The sequence below is a fragment of the Microchirus variegatus genome (genome assembly GCF_963457635.1).
Source record: "Microchirus variegatus genome assembly, chromosome: 1".
Taxonomy (NCBI): Eukaryota; Metazoa; Chordata; class Actinopteri; order Pleuronectiformes; family Soleidae; genus Microchirus; species Microchirus variegatus.
The window spans coordinates 33732569-33748873 of record NC_139802.1 but is presented as its reverse complement, the minus strand read 5'-3'; the positions used below and the strand labels follow the sequence as shown (position 1 = coordinate 33748873).

At 40.0% G+C, this 16305-nt stretch overlaps 1 protein-coding gene across 2 annotated transcripts; it reads left to right on the top strand.

The window, feature by feature from the left end:
• Positions 1-385: 385 nt before the first annotated feature.
• LOC310929065 (calcitonin gene-related peptide type 1 receptor-like) lies at positions 386-9895 on the top strand. Of its 2 annotated transcripts, XM_083891766.1 has the most exons (13): positions 386-449; positions 2204-2266; positions 3645-3783; positions 3888-3998; positions 4566-4684; positions 4775-4866; positions 6306-6432; positions 6519-6672; positions 7031-7091; positions 7178-7241; positions 7401-7619; positions 7736-7777; positions 8054-9895. In XM_083891766.1, the coding sequence occupies exons 2-13, from the start codon at positions 2204-2206 to the stop codon at positions 8240-8242; spliced, it is 1380 nt and encodes a 459-aa protein (XP_083747892.1). In that variant the 5' UTR covers positions 386-449; the 3' UTR covers positions 8243-9895. The 2 variants fall into 2 exon arrangements, with proteins under 2 accessions (XP_083747892.1, XP_083747891.1); XM_083891765.1 differs by having other exon boundaries at positions 4566-4866.
• Positions 9896-16305: the final 6410 nt, after the last annotated feature.

Below are 16305 nucleotides of genomic sequence, written 5' to 3'. Positions count from 1 at the left end.
GTATTTATGTGTATTTATTCAGTGTCTGGGATACAACTTGTGAACTAATACGACTTGTTATTGTTCCCTCATCTATGTCTTGACAACATTTTGAATGCAAACACAATGAAACTTAATATTACTATTAATATTACTAATATTAATCAAAATGTGTACCATCTATAGGCTCTACCCTGTTATACTCTGTGATGTTCACTCTACTGTGGGAATGTCCCATAGAGGACATGCAAGTGATGTCACCACAGCGTCAGTCAGTTTCTATCAGGACAGTCACAGCTCAGTTTGGCTCCTGACTGCAGTGCAACACACTCTTTACTCTGAAGGAAACCACCAAAGACAGTGTTGCACGACTATTATTTACCATCTGAAAGCTGAAAGGATTACACTTCAACTGGTCAAGACTGTGTTTGATCATCTTTGGGTTTTTTTGCTCCTCCTGTCCTGTAGAGGTAGGTTTATTAACATTTGACAGTTTTTCAGGCCATGTGGTAAGTGTTTGAGCATTGCACTGCTGAAAACAGATTACAGATTAAACAGATTTGTGATAAATTAATGGTAAAACAGCATGTTATTTAGAGTACTTTACTCTTAAAGAGCATGTTTATGCAAAAAGATACACAGAAAACAGTAGATCTTTAATAAAGGCAATAACATCCTTGCCTTTTATATTATTAGCCGATTGAGATATTAATAAATGCATTGTCACTTTACATTATATATACAGTACATACCTTATATGGATTATATAATCACCAGTAAAGGACAAAACATTTTTCTAATATCCTAATTATACTCATCCCACTTGAAGAAAATCGGTCACAAAAAACAAAGTGTAATCGTTTAAATGTTAATGTTCTCACTCACATGGCGAGCAGACACTGCATAAAATCGATTTCCAAGAGCCAAATTTCAGGGACAGTTGTTTTATCTCAAATGAACAACTCAGGATGTGTTGACCATGCATGACTTCCAGTCCATTTTTAGAGGAGGAGGCTCAATTGAATTAACTGGAAATGTTTGTGTTGTAGAAATGACTTGGAAACAAACTTGTAAACTCATCGGGGACAAGGGTTATTAAATTCATCAAACTTCACTTTCAATCATGTTTTATTGAACAATGTTTTAATCACAACCGCCTCCTGCAATAAAATCATATGCAATTGCACAATTATTATTATTTTTTACATTGAAACCAATTAGACTTTAAAGTGTGTCAGAAAGGCAGAGGAATTAGATTTAATTACTCAAATCGCATGTTTTTAATAAAAGTGGCAAGCAAAAGGTCAACATTTGTCCCAAATTCTGTATGTCAACTGGCAAATATGACTAGAAAAACCATAAAATACAATTAAGCAATTAAATGTTGACAAACTTCCCTTGTTCAGACAAATCAGGACAAGTGTGGAAAGATGAGCTCACAAAAGCGATTGGAAAAGTCAAACTCACTATTTACCAACTTTTTATTTGATATTTCTACCGATAACACAGTTATTATATCATATGTGAATATACATTTTAGATATTATTATTGATTTGGCATCTTCTGGCTACACCCTTGGCTAAACTTGCTTAACATGCATAATAAGCACGCAGGAAGGAAGCTGTGGAGAACAGAGGAAGTACAAGGCCACATGTTTGACCTCAAATGTACCAACAAAAAAAGGGGAGAACCACCTCTTCATATTAAAAACATGGGCTTGTGAGCATGGAGGCAAAGGTCAAAGGAGGTGTAGATTCAATGTCGGCATCAATGTAATGAACTAAGTATTAAAAAAGTAATTTATTTAATTCCTTAATTTCCTTTTGGTCACATGTCATGTGTCGGATTGAAACATTTTGAATAAATAAATAGTTTTCAGATTGTGTGGGTGTGACTGTGCAGAGCACGTGAACTTGTCGAGGCTGAATCCAAGTCCTGTCAACACAGCGAGTGCTGGACCATGTTAGCAGCTGCTGCGAGTCAGGAAACATTATTCTTATCGGGCCCTGGAGGGAAAGCTATTTAGGAGAGGCGCTGAAATGTTTTACCCGTTTCTGCAAATCGTGTAAAAATAACACCCAGGGAAACGTAAAAATAACAGCTGGACTTGGTGCGAGTGAGTGCTGCATCCTCAGCTTCTCTGTTGGTATGTTTTCCTGTAAAGGCAGAGGTTAAAACAGTATCCATTCCTTTTTTTTTCCTCGCTGCAAACTCGCCACGAAGATGAGATCCCAGATGGACCTGAGCTGTGCCGTGTTCCTGCTGGTGCTGTGCTCCTTCAATACGGTAAATGCTGCATGTGAAATGTATAGTTTTTAGCCTCATATATGCTGTTTTCATCATATATCCACAACTTTGCATGTACTGTCATGAGCGTTATGTGTGAAAAATCCAACTCCCAAATGTCACATAATGCAACAGATGGTGTCTAAAGACTGTCCAGTCCTGTAAATGTCCACGTGTGATATTCACTGACCTTCAGATCCAGCTGCAGTTATTTTTCTTCTCCTTGTGACTCAGACACGGTAGACTTTATGTAAGGCTATAATGTGTTGCAAACAAAAAACTTTTAACCCTAGAACACTATCGCTCAAATTTTAAACTGTCATGTCTAACAAAATGAAAGAAAAGCATCATGAGGGGACCATATAAAAATGCTCCAGAATTACTGGAAAATTAGGAATTTGGGAACAAAAAATTTCAAAAAAAAAATTATGATAATGAAGATGAAAACTTGGTTTTCATGAAAATAACATGCATTTATTTGCTGCTAAATGTATTAATTCACCCGGCAATGGTGTTCTAGGGTTAAGGTTCAGCTTGAAAGAATTAGAGACATCTAATGGTGAGACTGCAGATTGCAGCAAAGCGAGGACTCGCTTAGTAGTAACTACGGTGGCCCTCGTGTACCAGAAAGCTCCTACTTCAAGGCTTCGTAAATAGCATGCTATGTCTTATTCTTGTTGGGCTGCTGCAGATAGAATTTAATGTAGATATCAATGGCTTATTCTGAGGCTAGGAAACACCAAACAATTTGCATTTTGAAGCGATTATACACTTAAAGAAACACATATCTGTTGTATATTCAATTTCTTCCAACAAATCTGCCAAAATGTTACACACTGGACCTTTAATAAGTCATTTCATTATTTTAAAATTCTGAAATTAATCAAATGAATTGGCAAAATATTCATATACAAAGGTTATTATGGAACTATATACTATATTATATACTTATCAAGAATAAGAAACCTTTGATTTTTGTATTCACTTGCCTAGAAACCATCCAGTCCAAAGCTATACATATTTATATTATTTATTATTATCATCATTATTATTATATTAACATACTTATGGGTAGTATTATTCAATTTCTACAAAAAAAACGTTCTAAATATTGCACACTAGACCTCTAATAAGTAATCAATTAATGGTATAGACGTGCTTGTAAAATTAGTAAGCAATATTTTGACAATTTTCTGGAAGACATGATGAATATTTCGACCAAATACTCATATTTGAAGGTCATAATGTTACCATTAAAATAACCTATACCCTTTACTTTATTAATAAATGTCTATTTTACTACAATTACTGTCACTGCATCATTCAGTCTGTGTATCTGTGTGTTTTCATGCTGTATTTTAATCCCTCACAATCTCAGCTGCTGGTGCTGGCAAACCCTGAAGATTACCACGGTAACCACCGAGGCGAACATCTGTCTCAGAACCAGATCACCATAGCCCAGTACGAGTGTTTCCAGCGGATCATAAAAGAGTCACACCGGCCATCAAAAACAATAGGTCAGGAGTGCAGGTCAAAGGTCGTGTTGTTGTTTTTTTCCTACTATTTTCCATGCATACCATTTCTGAGGAATGTCTCTCTGTGCTTCCTTTGCCGTCAGCAGGGCCAGTATGCAACACGACATGGGATGGATGGCTGTGCTGGGATGAAACTGAAGCAGGCCTCAAAGTAGAGCAAAGCTGTCCGGACTATTTTACAGATTTTGACTCAAATGGTGATTTGCTCTGTCTTGTTTCCTTTCTGGCCAAAATCACTAGGGCAAATATTGGTTAATACATTTTATTGTATTTTGTTTTAGATTAATTCATCATTGTACCCTAAATGATTTTATACAGGGCTACATCAGTATTTAACATCGCATCTTTGCACATAGGGCAGAACAACCACTACCAATGGCAATGCTAATGACGCTGTAGCAGGTTCACTCTGGTTAAAAAAAAAACAACCATGCATATACCCACTTATTTCACTGTGAAATATACTTATAATATAACAACTTAGTTGTTTAAAAGGGTTAAAAGACTTTACTGAACCGATATTGGTATTGGTATACACTGATATATGGATTGTATTGGCCAAAAAGAAAATGCCATTAGCCATCGCTAGCTTCTAGCCCTTTTAAGCTAATTTGCCTTCAAGTGTTGCGTAAAATGCATAAAACCATAAACCAACCATGTTGATATTCAACCAAAAAGGGTTAAACCATTTATTAGATATCTAATGTTGTACATTTAATTTTTTTACTTTGCTAATATAAATTGTTTTTTTGTTTTTTTTATAGTGATGGCGATCAAAGTCTGCACAGAGACGGGCGAGTGGGGGCGTCACCCAACAAGCAATCGCACATGGACGGACTTCACCAACTGCCCTCACCGAGGCAACACGACACATCACACAGCAGTAAGGAGGAATAAATGGAGAAAAAGAGTCTATACAATTAATGTATTTTATTTTTTTTACCACCCATGTGACGTGTTCATTTTGTTGCAGGCAGCCATGTCTCACTTCTACTTGGTTATGATTGGTCAAGGACTGTCTCTGGTGTCTTTGCTCATATCATTAGGAATATTCTTCTATTTTAAGTAAGTGGAGCACTTATATGTATTTTGCTATGTGTTTTTGTTTTCAAACGTACAACGTCTTCAAAGAATTTACGTTGACGCATGCCACGGGACTGGATTCCAGGCACCGTTTACGTCAGGGGTCACCAACCTTTTTGAGATGAGAGCTACCTTAAGGGTAAAAAATAATATGGAGGGCTACCACATTAACATTTTATTTTTTTTGTTTACCATTTAAATGATTAATATTATGCATTAAACTGCATACACATTCATTCCAGTGCTTACTCCTAACGATTACCAGTTTTTATAAACAATATCAAAGATATTTTACTGAGCGATAATACGGATACATGCAAGTGAGGTGAAGTGAAGTGAGCCCGCGGGCACCGTATTGGCTGCCTGCGGGCTACCAGGTGCCCGCGGGCACCACGTTGGTGACCCCTGGTTTACGTGTTAGCTCCTTTAGCATCATTAGCGTGCCTACAGTTCAACTGGAGCAGTCTGTTTATTAAACGGAAAGAGCAACGCTACAAATAACCAGCGTACCTGTGTACTGCGTATGTGTGCCTCTGTTTTTAAAGGTGCATTGTGTAATAAATCTAAAGCAACTGGCCATAAAATCCTCCTATGTCACAGAGACTCAGGAATAATGTTCATGTAACAAACTGAACTCACCAACAAAAACAGTACAGCCAAAATATTTGCATTAAAATTTTTTTTTGCAAACTGCAAATCATCATCAATCATTTGAAATCATGTTTTGGCATGTGGCTCCACCTACTGCCATCTACCAATCATTGCAGTCAGTAGAGTCTCAGCTGGCGAGCAAACACGGGTTGCCAGTTACGTCAGAAAACTAAACCTAAAAGACCTGAGTATGTAGTAACTGTTTTTGGCCACATTTTTACATATGGCACCTTTAAAGTTTAAAGAGACTCATTTTAACAATCGGGATTCACGTAAACCAGTCACTCGTCATGGAAACGTGTCAAATGTTGACGCTGATAACACGCCCAGGACTAGTGTCCATATAGTTCACAACCAAAACCATTTAAATATAAATATAAAATGAATCTGCGAATAAATAATTTTTAAAAAATCATACAGGAATGATTCATATTAAGTGGTGGGCTCCATTAATTGGGGGGGCCACAAGTGCCTCGAATTTGACACCTCTGCTGTAAAGTGTTTTTAACCGGCGACTATGATAAAGTTTACTCTACACATGGACACAAGATTTCTCTCTTGATAAGTAAAATCTGGTCTATATTTTGTGAATAAGTTGGATTTTGCTTGAGAAAGAGCTTATTCTTAAACACTGGGCCTTAAACACATGAAGCCACATGCTGTGTTGTGAATTTCTTCACAAATCTGTGACTGATGAAGCTTGTTAAAAACTGATTTGTGATTTAAAAATGTCTCTCTCGTGCCTCCCCCTCTGCCACTGCTGCCCTCAGGAGTCTGAGCTGCCAGAGAGTTACTCTCCATAAAAACCTCTTTATGTCATTCGTGCTGAACTCGGTCATCACTGTGGTCTTGCTAAACACAGTCAAGGAGAAACAGGGACACAGCAGTCGGGATTCTGTGAGTGATACAACTCTCTGTTTGAGCAATCTTTTTTTTTGTCTGGTAAGAAAAGACAGGATTTCAATTCTGCTTCCTCCCTGCAGGTGAGCTGTAAACTGGTCATGCTCGTCCACATGTACCTAATGAGCTGTAACTACTTCTGGATGCTTTGTGAGGGAATCTACCTGCACACTCTCATTGTTGTGGCTGTGTTTGCTGAGAAACTACACCTTATATGGTATTACCTGCTGGGATGGGGTGAGTAAGCTTCCATGTAAATGTGCATGGAACAGGGGTGTTTCAAGAGATTTTAGGGGCCTGGGGTTAAGGCTCCACCCAAACATTTAACAGTGACAGTGCTGCCGTGACCTGTCAGTGCTTGACACTAGACATTAGAGCATTTAGTATAACGTGTTTTCATTCATGGCATTTTTACAATGTTAGATTTGTCTTTATTTACATTTGTCAATTATTTAAAAAATGTCGATCTGCTAATTGTAACATTTAAAAGAGTTCTTACAAACTTGATGTTCCTGTGGACCCTCTTGCATTTGCCTGAGCTGTCCTAATGCCCCTGTCTGTTTTAATGCATTAATGTTCCCCTTTGATTTCGAAGGCTTTCCTCTCGTGCCAGTGGTGATCTACGCCATAGCACGCCACTTCTACTACAATGACAAGTGAGTGTCACAGATAACGTTTGGATCCAGGAAACATTTCCACACTGTACTGCCATGAAGTCATAATGTGATCCCTGCTTTCACAGATGTTGGGTCCGTCCTAATTGCTTGCTGTACATAACCCACGGCCCCATGTGCGCCGCACTGGTGGTAAGCACTTAACCCATGTGGGAAACCACTATGCTATTTGGTTAAATGGTACATAAGGGGTCTGGAACAAGGCTGCAAATTTTCCTACACAGTATTTTTGTATATATATATGCAGTAAAAACATATGCATATATCTTTGTATTTTCTGATTCACTCCAGGTGAACCTCTTCTTCCTTCTGAACATCGTGCGAGTCCTCATCACCAAGCTGCGAGTGACACACCAGGCCGAGTCCAGCCTCTACATGCGAGCGGTGAGGGCCACGCTCATCCTCATCCCTCTGCTCGGCATCCAGATTGTCCTCGTCCCCTACAAGCCTGAGGAGCACTGGTCCATTGAGATCTTCATGTACATCATGGAGATCCTCATACATTACCAGGTCAGTGTAAACAGAGTTCACATTCAAAAACACTTGCTCGGCATTATTCAATTACTTATAATTAGTTATGCAATTTCAGTGTCCATTTTCTCATGCATCTTTCTCCTCACATGCAGGGTCTTTTGGTCTCTACAATATTCTGCTTCTTCAACGGAGAGGTGAGCAAAAAAAAAAAAAAAATTATTAAGAGTTCTATGACTGATGACATCTTCTACTGCATTATCCTCCACATGAGGGTGGCGCAAAGTGTTCTATTCTTGGCTGCACAGTGCAGCACAGAGTTCTACACAAACTTCCAGCCTCAGAGGATTTACGTGTCCAGTGGATACATTTTATATATGATAGAGTCGGCAAATTATGGCTTTTTTTCGAAATGCTAACTGCTGTAAAATATGAACAATCTGGTGGTTTTTTTCGTGTATTTTGGCCTTTAGGTCCAGAGCGTCCTGAGGAGACACTGGAATCAGCAGCGGATGCAGTATGCCGACTTCTTCCGCTCGGCCTCCTATGTGGCATCGTCACTCACGGAGGTTCACCGCTGCTACAGCATCGATAGCCACACCGAGCACATGAACAGCAAAAGCTACTCGGACATATTCAGATCGGACAGCCCTTTTGTGTGAAGACAGCGCTTCAGTTTTTTGGTTTTTTTAACTCCTCCCGAGATGCTACGAAGATTTTTTTTTGATTGTGCTACTGTTTATTGTGATTGATTACTCACGCAAATTTTATTCGTCTTTATTAGTCTTTTTCACCAAATATTAAACAAACAAAAAGGAGTTTGAAACCACAGATTCCACAGAAGTTGCCAAACGTGACTGTGTGTGGGGAATTAACGCTTTTCTGCATCATGTGGAGTAAACTTGAAGAGCTGTTCTGAGTCACGTGACGGACACAAACCTGCAGACGTAGAAGATATGATTTACAGTTCATACGTCTGTAACTGAGACTCTTCAGAGGGGACAGAAGAAGAAGAAGCTTGACCAACAGCACCAACTTTGGGAAGGTAAAGGAATGATTCACCATGAATTCATATACTCTGTGTCCTGTAAACTTTATGAAAAAGCTTTTAAAATGTATCTATAGGTCATTTCTTTTTGTTTTGTCGGACAACATCTGTCGATAGGAGATTTGTGTGACTGTAAACGCACAAGTATTGTAAGATTGTCATCATATACCCCGTTCAGATCTGGTAATAACATCCGTCCCGAGTATTTGGATTACACTCCACATTCCTAAACATGAATGTAACATGTAACTCGTTCCCAGGACAGGTTTACACTAATCTGCACAAATATATGCAGCCACTGCTACAACATTAACACTCATTGACATGTAACTTATTTCATGTTACAGCAGCGTGAGTAGAGCTATAATTCACTTCAAAGATGTTCACACGTACATTTGTTCTTGGTAACAAGAATCTGATGTCAGTTTATATTTGAATAAAAGGTGGGGTCACTGGAAACACATCCATGATGTGTTTTAATGCCAGGTGTGAACAGTGCCTTAAAACTCTTTCTGTTTTGGCCACTTTTTGAAGTGATTTGCTTAAAAAAACTTTTGTACAAATTTGTCAGAAACATAAGCTTATATTGTCTGGATTAACGGTGCAGCGGTTGTTTCTTGTCTGAGGAAAGGAAACAACAGGAAGTGGAAAGTGCATGTTTGTGTTGTGCATGATTATGAGACACATGACTGTGTTCCTATGCCATGCTTTTAGACGGATTCTACAAATATATTACAAACCAATTCAGCAGGAACTGACTTATATTGATTTACCGGTGATTATTACACTAACGCAACTATCCCATAATGTGTGTGACCAAGTGTGTTTCCAGGTGAAGAGCTGCTGGTTTCGGCCTTCATGTACAGAAATGACAGTTTGACATTTTCATCAGCAGGCATTAATTACTTGTAACACTGTAAATCACCAGATATAGGAAACAGGAGTTTGGGAAACACACTTTTTCATTTTCTTGCAAGGTGAATTATGACTTATTGTCCAAAATGGCAAAATACCACTGTACGTATGATGTACAAAAATTGGACGATTTCTACATTGATTTCTTCTACAAATTGTATGTTGTGTGCGGAAATTAGCTGGTTAGCTTAGCTTCGCTCTAAGACGATGCTATTGCAATGTTCTGCATCTGAGATCCTCAGTCATTGTTGCTTAAACATTTCAGTTTCTCTTAAGCTCTTAACCTTTCATCCACTGCTGTCTTAAACACATGGATCTACAGTATAATCTCCCCAGGTGAAAACTGAGTAAACCCTGATGTGAAGTGTATGTAAAACACAGACTTTTACGTCACTGTGATGATACTTTTAATAATGTTGTAAATAAAAGATAATGTGTTTTTGACTGAAAGCCATTTCGGTACAGAGTATATTCGTGTTGTTCGTGTTACAAACTGTGTTTTTCTTCAAGGATCACTTCTGAAATTAATCTGTTTCCTTCTCCACAAAGACAAAGGGAAGAAAATACACTTTCCCCCCTCCACCATATTTAATTAAGGGTGGGATTTCCTTCTCTGACCCTAAAAATGTTTCCCACTGAAATGAATATTGTTTCCAGACAAAGCAGGGTGTGTTCTTGGTGTCTGTTCCTCGTCCAAAGCCTATATGTGAACAGGTACAATGAGGAAGTCCCAGAGGAAAAATGCTGTCTCTGTGCATTTTAGCGCATCATTTATCAAGCTCGAAAACAGAGAAGCCGCGGGAGAACGAAGTTGTGTGTTTTTTTTTCCAGCTGGCACACAAAACACCCATGATCACAAGCATGTGTGCATCACTGCACGTAATATTTACGAGCTACTTGCACGCCTGTCGTAGTCATGACCTCAACCCGCTGGCGACTCTGGTGTCTGTGGGTTTGGACGGCGCTCGGAGCATTGACACAATAATCATGAGACCGTCCCCTCCCATGTTATTTTGCAGAGGACAGTGCACATCTCAAAGCCACGCTGTTAACTTGCATCCTCTCTTGCATCAATAGGAGAGCAGTTGCGAGAGTGTTCTGTGAGATTTGGAAAGCCACATATTTCCAGTAAGGAGTATAGAGTGATTAAATATCTCTTGTCACCTCACAGGAAAATGTCTTACTGAGCATCTTAAAGCTCCCATAGAGTGGTTCTATCGCACGTATATGTGCGTTATGGAGGTTTACTTACATACATTAACTTGTTTTTTATGGTCAAAACGAGCCGATCAAAATCTCTCCTCACTGAAGCTCTCGTCAGCCTCGCTGATTCAGACTGAAATCTCACCCTCAGAAGATGGACTGTGCTGTGATTGGCCAGCCAACGAGAGCTTTCTCAACTGTCTTGTGATTGGCTAGGCACCTGGAAGTGACGTAATTACAGCTCTCAGAAGTGCAGCTCCCCCTCTTCGGGGGGCTTCGTCACAAACTCCCCGCCGCAGTCCCTTTTTTTATGACATTGACCCAGAGTCGGATCCAGAGTCAGAAGACACTATCTCAAGTGAAACACCTCCACAACGGACGTTCATCTTCTTCTGCGGTTCAATTTATGCAACCGGATGTGCCCTGAGCAGGAGGATCTGTTGAGGAGATGGGATCCTTGCATCACGATTCCAGGCTTCTCAGAGCTCTTGCAGAGCCTGAGAATACAATAAAACCCAGCGTTCTCAGCAGTGGCTGAACTGTTTGTTTAGGGCTTCATAAATGAGGTAATAGCGCAGATACACACCAAAAAACAGCGTTAATTAGAACTTCCATTCTATGGGCCCTTTAAAGGACATGTATTGACTTCCATTCATCCAGACAACTGAACAAAAGCTTTATCTCTAACCACCCAGGTGGCCCAAGTTATGGTCTCCATGACGACTACTGGTCCTGGCAAGGTCAGTGTTTGTGCCAGAAAAAGGTCCTAAAGAGATGACAAATATACACATAGAAGCTTTAGTGGGGACCAAAGCAGGTGAATGCCATTGTTTCTCAGTGTTTGAACATAATATGGAACCAACATGGAGAGCAGTGGTTCCCAAACACTGGGTTAGGACCCACAGATGTGGATTGTTTAGGGTCCCAAAACATATTTTATATAATTTTCTCAACCTTTTGATTGAATATATATTTGTGTATATGTTTTAACCCTTAGAGCACAGAGCATTTCTGCTCTTTTTTTTAATTACTATGACGGTTTTTATATAACTATAACAATCCTGAACAGAACACGCTATAATTAACATATATGATGTGTGGCACATGTGTAGATATTTTTGTTGTAGAGATCAAAACGACCACTTGAAGAAAGAAAAGCAAAACACCTCCCTGCATTTACCTCAGTGGAAATCAGAGCAGTGGATGCATTGCAGGCTTCCTGTTTCTAAGAATACATTTCCATTGAACTCTTGCTCCGTCGGCTCTCTCTCTAATGTGTGTGTGTGTGTGTGTGGTAGTAAACACTTCCTCGGTATCATGACCAACACTTGTTTACAGCCTTAACTTCCGCATACCTCCGCTGAAACTTAAAGGATTTAGCCGATGTGTTGTGTGCAGACAGGTTGGTAGTGGCTCCCAGTGTTTTGTCAAGGACGTTTCCACAGGATGTGGGAGGCAGAGGTGGCACATGTGCAGCCCGGCACCGTCCTGAAAAGACGTAGGTGCAGAGAAAAATCCCAACAAAAATATAAATATATACTGTATACTATACTGTAAAGGCGATAACAATTATATAGACTGGCAAAATTCCACTTTTATTCCACTGTTATTATTATCAATACATACATAATCTAATTTCATGTTACAGCAGCTGAAGTAGAGCCTCGATTCACTCAACTTCTCTTGACATTTTCCCGTAGACACACAATGGTAAAGACATTGAATACTAAACTGAAACTTCAGTCGGTATCGAGATGTTATCCGGTAAGTTTCTGAATAGATGTTCCCCTTCCCTGAAAAAGGAGAGTTCCTATTTCCCGATTGTGATGAGTGAAGGTTCATTACTGTGGAGAATGATGCACTTTCCCTTCCCAGCAACATCAACAGAGGAGATTATGTAAGGGAATGCAGACAAGGTCAAATTTGTGAGGTGTAAAAGTGTCGGAAAATCATATGACATGTGGCATTGATGGACAAGCCTTTTACACAACAGACAAACAAGGATGCTGTGGCAGCTAAATAGAACTGATCCATCATTAATCTGTTTTTAATTTACACCCCACTTTTAGTTTGGGACTGTGACTTGAACAACAAAAAAATCACGTCCTCTTGTGCATTGTTGGCTTTTTATTAGAAACATGCAACAGCTGACAAAAAAACACCAACAACTCATCAACATGAAAGACATTTTTAAAACAATAATGTGCTTTATCCATCTCCACTTCAAAAGGAAATCTGCGTCTTCGCAGACTCTTGTGGCAAAACATTGCTCTTACGCACATACCAGACACACATCTGGTAAACGGTGTGATATGTGGCCACTCGTGCGTGAGGATGGTTCACTTGTGAGAACAATGGAATGACTTGAGGGTGTGGAGGGTGCACCAAAGAAGAAGAAGAAGGGGTTGGGGTGAGCAATGTGGCCCGGGTGTAGGTATGTATGTATGTATGGATGTGTGTGTGTGACCCGGGGCCTGGGTGGGATCGCAGGAAATCTGCAGCTCGCCGTGCACAGCCCTTTATTTTTTCTTTTTTTTTCAGAGTGCAGCAGGGTCATGAATTATCTCAAGCAGACACTTGTGTGGTGTGGTTCTGTGTACTTTGGTGTTTCATGACGGCACATTGCGATCAAACATGTGACTACATCATGGAGAAAGTCCATTTCCACAGAGTTAGCCAGGGGTGTAGTTAAGAAGTTATTTCAAACTTTTGGGTTCTGAGTTCCGATTTCTGATGTAAAGCGAACAGCGGCATGAAGCAAATCAAACACACTGACATTGGATGCACAGTCAGTTACACTTTATAGACACAAACCACATATAGACACAAGGAGAACTCAAAAGCCTTCTTGCAGGGAAATGCCCTCTGTCCCTTCCCATTGAAAAACTCCTTCCCATCAAATGATGATGACATGTGAAATCAGCCCATCTAAAACATCTGAAACAATGTGCTTATTACAAATTTTTAAAGAGCCCAGTTCCTCATGTCCAGGGCCGCGGGCCAGTGTCCACTTATGTGAGGCGCGTCGCTGCTCTTGTCTTTAGCATCATCCTGCCAACAGGAACTCCCTCTACCGCTCCCAGCTTCCTGCCATTGTCCTCCTCGCTGCCACCAGGCACATGCAGGCTCTTCCCAGGATCTGGGAAAAGGTGGGATGTTACAGCGGCCCATTTCCTTTTCGATCAGCTACGACCTCAGCCGGTGGAGGAGGGGTATATCATTGTCTGTGTGTGTGTGTGTGTGTGTGTGTGTGTGTGTGTGTGTGTGTGTGTGTGTGTGTGTGTGTGTGTGTGTGGAGAGGGAGGGAGGGAGATAGCACAAAGGGTTTAACTATCCTTTTTAAAGCATTGCTTCATGTGATTCAGTACGTTTCCATAGTGTTTTGTGGCCATAAATTAGTTTTTTCATTTCTGGGTCGCAACAGCGGATCATCTGCCTCCATCTGGTCCTGTCCCTCATGTCCTCCATCACTGCATCCATGAACCTTCTCTGTGGTCTTCTTCTTTTCCCTCCTACCAGACAGTTCCAAGTCAAGTTTACACCTTTTAAAAATGTAAAGATCGTTGCTGTCTGCTTTTATGTTAATAAAAAATTACTTGTTGATGCCAGATTGGTTTGAAATGATTGAAAGGCAACAGTTACTCAAATAAACACTTGTTACAGCCAAGGTTCGATGTGGATCATCTCTGAAATATAATATGTCAAACCTTGAGAAGATGAGGTGGCAGGTAAGTATGTGTATTTATTTTCGACTTAGAACAAACACTTCTACAAACACCAGTCTTCTTGGTCGACAAACAATGAGCTGAAACTCACAAGCTCTGCAAATCTACGGGAAAAGTATGGTTCTTCTCTGTTCTTATGTAGTGAAAGCGAACATGGAAGTCCTACGCTGCCACCATCTATTGCCACTTTTGGATATGGATGGCAAAATACTACTTTTTTGGGTCTGATACACTCTTAGAAATAAGGGTTCCAAAACGGTCCTTCTACCTGGAAACATTTGCTTCTGAAAAACACTCCTGAAGAAAGGGATTTTCAAGGGTTCTTAGCAACACTAATGGTTCCAGTAAGAACCATTTTAATCCAGAGAACCTTTTAAAACCCCTTTCCTGAATAAAGAGTTTTAAAAGAGGTCTTGGTGGAACCATATTTGACCTTTTTGTAAAGGTTCCACCTGGAGCCAAAAAGGGTTCTCACATCAGGACAAGCCGAAGAACCTTCTATGGTTCTACTTGGCACTTTAATTTTATAAGAGTGTACCGACATCACAAACTTGAGTATCTGCTGATCGGCTACCTTGAGTGTCTTGAAAGGCGCCTTCAAATATAATGCATGATTATTATTACTATTATTATTATTATTATTAGTAGTAGTAGTAGTATTATTATTAGTAGTAGTATTAATAATAATAATAGTAATAATAATAATAATAAGAAGAAGAAGAATGATATTGAAACGACACAGTTTTCATTTTAATTTTAGACATAATTCTTCAACAAATCTTCAATACATGAATTAAAATGCTGTCGCTGGTAGAGTATTGCATGACAGTTTCATTATTTTAAAGTAGGCAAAATGTAAGTTGAGAAATTGTTTAAAATCTCCCCCCAATAAACTGATGACTGCAAACCCTACGAATGTATGATCAGTTGCTATTGTACCATCTCATATCCAGTGAGAGTAATTCAGTTCAACACTCAGATCCTTTCTCATGATCCTTCCACAGTCTTCTTTAAGTGTTTTGGAGGGGCGTCAGCGAGGTGGGGGTTGGAGGGGGCACAGGAAGGAAAAGGAGTAGCTGGGAAATCTCATAGAGGCTCCTCGGCGAACAAGAGACAACCCAGGGCGTCGCTGCCAAGTCATCTCAGGGTCGCTCGCTTCAGCGGTCCGCGTTTGAGTGATGCCGTCATAAACACTTTGAAGGGAGCAGAGCTGGCCGTTTGGAGAATCTGACAGATTCTACTTGAGAGAGAGACAGAGAGAGTTAGAAGATAACATGCAAACCAGAGGAGAATTCAGCCTCTGGACTACAGAGTAGATTTCCTCAGGAAATGACAGAACACTTGTGTTTCTCTCTGACAGGACAGGAGGCTAATTGAAGGTGAACAGTCTGTTTCTGTGGCTCAGACAGCGCCTCCATGATGACCTTTTGTCATAATAACTAGGGATTGATACCACTTTTTCATAGCCTGGCTAACGTCAGACTATCGCCATCTAAGTTGAGATAAGAGTATGAGTCTGGAAAGCGTGTAGACACTGCCCACTTCCAAGAGGCGTGGCCAATGGGATTGTACGCAATTTGAGTGCAACAAATGATAGTGTATGTGGAGCGATGGAAAACATGTCAACAAACTCTTCGCTTTTCCACAAGCGATGGCTATCTAGTAATGGCGTCAAAGTAATTTAGCTTACAATGGAATAAACGGTCAAATCGAAAGACAGATGCTCTTCAGTGGCCGTCACGTTAGATGTATATAAAAGGTGCTACAGGTCGCTTCGATGTCATCGTTGCGTTAAGCTCACCTGTCGAGCACCGGGGGAGAAAACTCATTTGTG

Coding starts and splice junctions, on each gene's coding strand:
- LOC310929065 (XM_083891765.1), top strand. CDS start 2,204: ATGAGATCCCAGATGGACCTGAGCTGTGCCGTGTTCCTGCTGGTGCTG. Junction 3,999..4,565: donor TACAGATTTTGACTCAAATG/GTGATTTGCTCT, acceptor TTTTTTTTATAG/TGATGGCGATCAAAGTCTGC. Junction 6,433..6,518: donor GACACAGCAGTCGGGATTCT/GTGAGTGATACA, acceptor TCCTCCCTGCAG/GTGAGCTGTAAACTGGTCAT.